This window comes from Alosa sapidissima, chromosome 11 (assembly GCF_018492685.1).
Source record: "Alosa sapidissima isolate fAloSap1 chromosome 11, fAloSap1.pri, whole genome shotgun sequence".
NCBI lineage: Eukaryota > Metazoa > Chordata > Actinopteri > Clupeiformes > Clupeidae > Alosa > Alosa sapidissima.
Genome location: NC_055967.1, coordinates 26,753,033 through 26,761,130, shown reverse-complemented (window position 1 = coordinate 26,761,130; position 8,098 = coordinate 26,753,033). Strand labels below are relative to the sequence as shown.

Genomic DNA, 8,098 nt, shown 5'->3' with positions numbered 1-8,098 from the left:
CACTAATCACATACTATTCTCTCTCTTATACCCAATATAACAGCAGACACACAGGTAGACGGATCGATTAACACCACCCACAAACTCAAAGCACTACACTTAGCTGAGCCCCCGTGCAGGTTTGTGTGAAATCACAGCGTACACACACACACACACACACACACACACATTTTACTGAGAGAGAGCCATATAATAAGCACAGGTACACACAGGCACACCAGATCAGTTTACACATCCACGTTCATCAGCCCTCGGTCACAGACTGAGCACAATGCATTAAACCCCACTCAACTAACGTACACACACACTCAGCCTCTTCACAGAGCTACTCCCACATCAGATTCAGGCCATGGCCTCAAGGTCACCACCACTTACTCTGACACACAAGCGGCACCAGTAAGGGACAGATCAATCTCAGTGTGTGTGTGTGTGTGTGTAAAGTCTACTCGTGTGGATACGATTTACACACGATGTGGATTATTCTTGTTAACCAACACCTTCATGCAGCAGCCCACAGATGCACATATCCATTTGATTGCTTGCCTCCATTTCGTGCTCCAGTGAACTTGGGCTAATTAGATTACCAGCAATTTATTTAAGTATCTAATTGCTATTTTTAAGATTGAAATGTCAAACGGATAAGGAGGGCCAGCGAAAACTATTTAGACTTAATCAAAATAGCCGTTTTTGTCGTAAATTTGCACAGTGCAGAGACTTGTGTGCCACAGCTTGACGTACAGCAAGCCCTTAGGATTCAGGATCAGATCCATCTCAGTGTGTGTGTGTGTGTGTGTGTGTGTGTCCTAATGCTAGCATCACCACACAGCAATGCGTTTTCTTCCCCCAGACTCGAGATGCTCTGGGAAAGGTTCTAATAAGGGACACATCCATCTCACAATCTACTGCAGCAAGGCACTCAGTGGAGGACCTCATTCAAAATCAGTGCACACACTAATATACAAACATGTACACACACAGGAGCATGTGTACACACACACACACACACACACACACACACACACACACACACACATACACAACAATAAACGAGAACACCTGCTGCAAACTAGCCTTTGGTCCAAAGCATATTCCACAAAAATCAATTCGCAGTGTCAGACACTAGTCACACACTCTCACTTCCGACACACACTCACACACACACACACACACACACACAAGCACAAAGTTCAATTAATTATTTCAATTATTATTTATTATTTTATTATTATTAATTTACTTTTTGGCTGTTCTGATTGTAATTATGTTGATGGTTTTAGCTATTTAGCTTTTTAGCTTTAGAGCTTCCTACTGCTCTAAAGGTGAACATACAGTATCAAATATATGTAAATTCAGTATGTACTGGGTGTGAAGTGTGTGTGTGTGTGTGTGTGTGTGTGTGTGTGTGTGTGTGTGTGTGTGAAGTGTGTGTGTGTGTGTGTGTGTGTGTGTGTGTGAAGTGTGTGTGTGTGTGAAGTGTGTGTGTGTGTGTGTGTGTGTGTGTGTGTGTGTGTGTGAAGTGTGTGTGTGTGTGTGTGTGTGTGTGTGAAGTGTGTGTGCGTGTGTGTGTGTGTGTGTGTGTGTGTGTGTGCGTGTGTGTGTGTGTGTGTCCTGGTGGTTTATCTAATCCTCTAGTTCTACGCTGGCTGCTCTCTCCTAAGCTTCACTGCAGCTAATGATGAAGGTAGTGATGAGGGAGTAAACACTAAATAACGTTACATGTCTGGCTTTCTAATAATATACACCTCCCTCTCTCTCTCCCTCTCTCTCTCTCTCTCTCTCTCTCTCTCTCTCCTACTCCCTCCATTTTCTCTCTTCTCTCCCTTCTCTCTCTCTCTCTCTCTCTCTCTTTTCCTCCCACTCTGTCTGCCTCTCTCAACTTCTTGAAACTTCTCACCTTCCACTCATCCTTCCCTCTCTTCCTCTACTATTGATCTATCTATCGCTCCCTCTTGCAAGTAACGTATTCCTCTCTCTCTCTCTCTCTCCTACTCCCTCCCTTCTCTCTAACACCTGCCCTCCCTTGTCTTTTTGTCTCTTTTTTTCTTTTCTTTCCACTCTGTCTGCCTGATCTCTTGAAACTTCTCACCTTCCACTCATCCTTCCCTCTCTACTATTGATCTATCTCTCCCTCTTGCACATACTTATTCGTCTATCTATCTCTCTCTCTCTCTTTCTCTCTCTCTAATCCCTCTCTTGTGTCCCTCTGCTAGTTCAAATGCTGTGGCTGGAATAACTACACTGACTGGTCCTGGAATCTGTATTTTAACTGTACCCATGGCAACCCAAGCACCGAGCGCTGTGCAGTCCCCTACTCCTGCTGCACTCCTGTGCTTGGAGAGGTGAGGGCATTCGACACACAACTACACACACAGTTACGTCAACACAACACCTGCACAACTACTACTACATTAACATACCAACACAACTATTACAACACCTGCACCACTACTACAACACAGCAATACCCACACAACTCAGTGATTGCAGGGGCATTGGTGTCTCAGCCAGGCCCTTGCATCACATTTCCCCGGCTGGGAGGTGCGTCTCCAATGGACAGGTCTTTGGACAGCATACAGCTTTCTACCAACTACCAACTACCCACACACACACACGGAGTGGAGCGCCCTCAGGTCAAATGCTCTTTCATAATCAAATGTGATTGTGGCTTTTGATCACACTTGGGATCCGGCGGCCGCGACACCCTGATTGCCTCAGCAATCAGATTGTGTTTGTGGGGGTGACAGGGAGACCGGCATGGCTGTCATCTCTGGCCATTTCAACTAAGTGCCTCTGCCGGTTGGTAAGGGGCTGGAGTGATCGTTTTAATATTGCATCTCACGGACGTTCTCAGATGAGCTCCTCTCCTGCGGTCAGGGAAGCTCACAATAATAATAATAAAAATCAACTTTTATGGCAAATGTCTTTAGCTAGAGAGTAACACACTTTGGACATCAAATGAAAAGATGACACATGACACATGTAGAATACAAAGAAGATACTAAAATATTGCTCTTTTGTTCTGTAAATTGGGCCCTGAGGCACTGGTCAGACATACAGTATATGATCAGGTTAGTGTCCACGTATGAAGGAGATACAAGGATGATGTTGAGGACACACAGAGCTGCAAACAGGCCTGCCTCTATCCTGGTGTGGCTACGTAGCAGACTACATTTACATTTAGCAGACACTTTTCATCCAAAGTGACTTACCGTTACATATGTCAATTACAAGGGATTACATTGTCCCCAGAACAATTTGGGGTTTAGTGCCTTGCTCAAGGGGACAACGGTGGAAGCCGGGTATTGAACCCACAACTTCTCAGGCTACTGCATGCTAGCCCGGCTCCTTAACCACTATGCTACCGCCGCCTCAGACTGGGCTCAGCTCTATCCCACAGGCTGCTGAATTACAGTCCTACTGTTCCATCTGCCTACATTACAGACACCTAGCGTCTGGTGAAGTAAAACTTCATCATTCCCCACTTAGGCACTCACTGATTTTTATCACATATGCTAATTTGTTGAAATTCCCTTTTAATGACTGTAAATTGACTGAAAGTTTCTGAGGGTTTTGGACCATATCATTTGCTCTGTCAGACCTCTGAATTGCTTCATTTGGGTGTACTGCTGCCACCTTCTGTTCAGCTTAAACAACAGCTCAGTACCTCAGTCCCAGGGCACTGATAATGGTTATGTACGGTTTAGTCTTAACCCTGAATATGATGTACAGTAGGGGTGTGACTTTCGAAACCGACGTCTCGAATCAGTGTCGAGGCTTCGAAGCACAAGTGTTTCGAAACACTGCTTCGAAACGTGGTTCAAAACAGCCATGTCATGTGACCACTGCTTCGAAACATCGTTCAAAATCCCCATGTCATGTGACCAAAGTTAAGTGAACCTTCGGTGCATTTCACCTGTGTCGGCAGGCGTGCCCGCGCGTTCAATTACCAGTGTAGCTTTCTCTTAAGCTATAACCATGATGGTGTAGTGGTTAGTGAGGGTGTTTTTTGCACGGTAGCCCAGGCTGCTCAAATGTGGTTAGATCCCCCTTTGATTTGTAAGGTATTGTTTCAGATCGTATCTGTTTATGTTTTCCTAGGGTCTTACTTCACCATTAACCATAGCCTGGGTGTTCCCATGCTGCCTTGCGCGCGATTTGATTCACGCTGCTAAGGCAGCCTGGAGACCATGGAGCAAATTTTCGCCTGAGATAGGGAACCAATCACAGAACAGGTGGGAAAGCAAGACGATGATGAGCTATGCACAGACGCATTTGATAGACATCCGTGGCACCCAATAAACGGATCTGGGCATTTTTTTCAAATACGAGAAAATGAACGTTTGGTTCCCAGACCACGTCTCATTGAGAAGTGGTGGCGCTAGCCAGGCTACATTAACCACACAATTTCAACTCGAGAGTTTTTATAAGAAGAAAGTGATTTAGGGAACACATAGTGGCAGCAATAAGATTCTCTTTATTGTGACTTCATGTGGTCTCCCATCCAATAATTGACCAAGGGTATGCTGTTTAGCTTTTGACAAAGACGGAACACAGGTAACACAGCGAGCCATGAACTTTATAGACTACATTTCCAATACAAAGCATTTGACAGATTTGTTTCACCCTAAACAGCTCTGAGGTGTCGGAATTGTTTCAAAGCTTCGGAACAATTCGGCACAATTGCTTCGAACGTTTCAGTGTTTCATAAAGCCTCGCTTTGCCCATCCCTAATGTACAGGTATATAGTCTATCTATATTGTGATATAATATTACTGTGTGGTGCTCATGTTTGTCTACCAGGCAGTAGTCAACACCATGTGTGGCTTTGGGGTGCAAATGCAGACCTACGTGGAGGCGACCAAGTCTGTGTACGCAGTGGGCTGTGCTGACCAGGCCGTCCAGTGGATTGAGTCTCACCTGGTGCTAGTCGGGGCCCTGGCCCTGGGATTTGGTCTGCCACAGGTGATGTCCACATACAACACAAACACACACACACACATGCACGGATATATACACAATACAAATACACGCACACACGCACACACACACACACACACACACACACACACACAAACATTTTTACCTGTATACTAATTCAACCTCACATTCAGATGCTAAAGTATATGGCAAACAGAGTTACCGGTAAGTTACAGTAGGGCGCATTTGTGTTGTATGTTTGCTGCTTATCTGTCATCATGCCGTGGTTTCTCTCAACTTTAGCTTGGATGGGAGATGACGAGGTAATGGACTCTCACTCTCACAAACATACCGGTAATATTCTATGCACCATATTACATGAAGACACACCCACCGAAACAGACACACACAGACATCATGCAACACCTTGGTACTGTACAATACTGTGTGTGCAGAGACAGACACACCCCCACATTGTTAAAACATGATGTGTTGAAAATCAAATCCAGGCCTCACTGTCGACCAGATGTCAATCTGTGATACATCTACACATTACATACAAATCTGATTGCATACATATTGTATGTGTGTAGATCCCTATTCGTGCAGACAAGTTCCAAGACCCAAGAAATGTGGGAAAAAAAGTTCATTCACATAGACATAGACATACTTTAAGCATAATGCATGCACAGTCTGCCTTCAGCAAAGGCATGCAAACCTTCCACAGCTGTTCAGCAGACTCCAGTGCCGACGTCAAATTAACTCACTGTTTTTACTCTGCATCTGGGTTCATATGCGCATAAGCTTGTATTAACAACAGATGCAGCCCTTTAAGTGCATTTTTTTCCATTTGCACATTTCTTGGGTTTAATTTACTGTGGGTGTCACAGGCAGAGAACGTGCAAGCACTGACAGAGGTGCAGAGAACGTGCAAGCACTGACAGGTGCAGAGAACCCCATGTAGCATGCTAGACAGACGCCAGGCATCCAACGAGGCCCTCTATGTGAGTGCTGTGTTCACCGTCATCCTACTGACAAAACAAAACAAAAGAAAACAACTCCTCTACCCACCCCCATCCTCCACAGGAGAGACGGAGAAAACAACACAGCTGACCTCTTTTCTTCCTCATCGCCATCGCCAGCTTCTTTTTGATATTTATTCACCCTCCTTAATTGTCTCTCTCTCTGTCTCACTTGCACACACACACACACTTATACATACATACATATAGACACAGACGCACACACACACACACACACATTTATACATACATACATAACACACAGACACACACACAGACACACACACAGACGCACACACACATTTATACATACATACATATAGACGCACACGCGCACACACATACAGACACACATTCTTGCATTCAACCATCCACCCCCAACCTATCCAGACATCAAGAGCCTACGCCGTGAATTACCCATGAAGCCGTCAAGACAATTACATTCTTATGTAGACGGCTTTGATGTTGTGTGATTCCAATTTATGGCACCGCGGCCTTTCCTTTCTCTCTCTCTACATTCGTACATCACCTCTGATGTGCAAACGCATCCAAATCAGTTTCTAAAAATGCCTCATTGAGGAACTGCATCTCCTTCATAACAGTCCAGAACAGTACAAACAGAGCTCTCTCACTGAAGCAAATGAACTCCACTCAATCTGAATAATGCCTCTATTCGTGGGTGCCAGTAAGTCATTTGGATGAGATAAACAATACTCAGGAAATAAGGTTGTTGATATAACCATGAACATCCCAAAACAATCAAGAATGAAAAATAATAATAATAACTACTACAGCCATGAAACTGTGGCACTCTGTCTTGGGTGGCCTTCATGGTCGGCATAGTTTAAATTTCTTTTTTAACTTGAACATAAATTGAATTATATTTTAACTTGAAAACGTTCATAAAGCTAGTCCAAAAATTACTTCATTCAAGGTTAGATGAATACCTTCCAACAAAGAAAGGGATTTCTCAATTGGCCAAGAAGGCTTCGGAGCCAAGATGGCAGCTCCTGCCTTCCAGTTTCTCTGTTTGTGTTGCTGTCTGTTCCGTGCGGTTGAAAGCAAGGAGGGGGCTGATATTACACAGAGTTGAGATGTGGCCCACTGCCAGCTGGCAAAGACTTCAATTGGCCCGTCGAGATGAAGATTTCACGCTCCGGGGTTGGAGGGAGTCACACCTTCTTGAAGTCCATCCATACAGATTAATGCATTGAAGGGAAAATCCTCCTTCTTTGATGACTGTACCATCTTCACCTTCGTAAAAGGCTCTAGGAGACTTCTCTTGGGCTCAGAGAACCAGCAGTCAGATCTCTTCAGTCCATACAACACAACCTGCACACTACAGACTTCACAGCCGTGTTTCTTTTTCCCCCCCGACAATGGACTGAACTGAGCAAAAGATGCAACCTCAGCCTGAATGAATCCAAGCCTATCTTAAGTCTGGACTCATCAGTCCCAGAACACATACTGACAAAATGCGAGGCTTCCCAGGACTTTTCCCTCAGACGGCAGGGGGTGATGTCTCAATACAATGGGTTTCAATCCTAACATACTGATACATATATTACAGTATGGGAGGACTGAATATGGTACACCAAATGGGAGCAAATTATAAGAAGGTGCCACTTGCCTTTTCTATGCGTGGAGTATAAAAAATATGAAAATATGAAACATGTTCTAATTGGGCAGACCTTTTGTACAAGTCGTCTGTAATCAATCTTTGTAGACGTTTAAAAGTAGTTATAAGTTGTAGTAAAACGTTGAGTCTGAGAGATCTGATGCCTGCTTCATGCTTGCTGAGAGTTGGGATCGTTAGGGTATGCCCCCTCTCTCTCTGTTAACTAAAATATACATGACAAGGTCACGAAGCTATAAGCGTTGAGACTGACAAATAATCAGACCCCAGTCCACTTTATTAAATAATATAAATTCCTTTCAGTATACACTACTATATACACACATACTGTATCTATGGGCAAGTTTTCATAATCTGATCATTATTTACAGATTGCAGGGATTGTACTTTCCCAGATCCTCATCTCTCAAATCAAGACTGAAATCAGCTCAATGATGTGAAGAAAAGGGAACATGGAAGAAAGGGATGATGATGATGAGGATGAAGGTGATTTTTGGAGCCTGAAGGGCTCTCATGTGGACAT

General features: G+C 44.1%; 1 protein-coding gene across 1 annotated transcript in view; it reads left to right on the top strand.

Moving 5' to 3' along the window:
* Positions 1 to 8,062, top strand: part of tspan33b (tetraspanin 33b) — an 18,798-nt gene extending 10,736 nt beyond the window's left edge. The window contains exons 7-9 of the mRNA XM_042111435.1: positions 2,211 to 2,339; positions 4,801 to 4,962; positions 7,947 to 8,062. Coding sequence (XP_041967369.1) covers positions 2,211 to 2,339; positions 4,801 to 4,962; positions 7,947 to 8,015 — 360 coding nt within the window. The 3' untranslated portion in view covers positions 8,016 to 8,062. The remainder of the gene's footprint in view (positions 1 to 2,210; positions 2,340 to 4,800; positions 4,963 to 7,946) is intronic.
* The last annotated feature ends 36 nt before the right edge of the window (positions 8,063 to 8,098 follow it).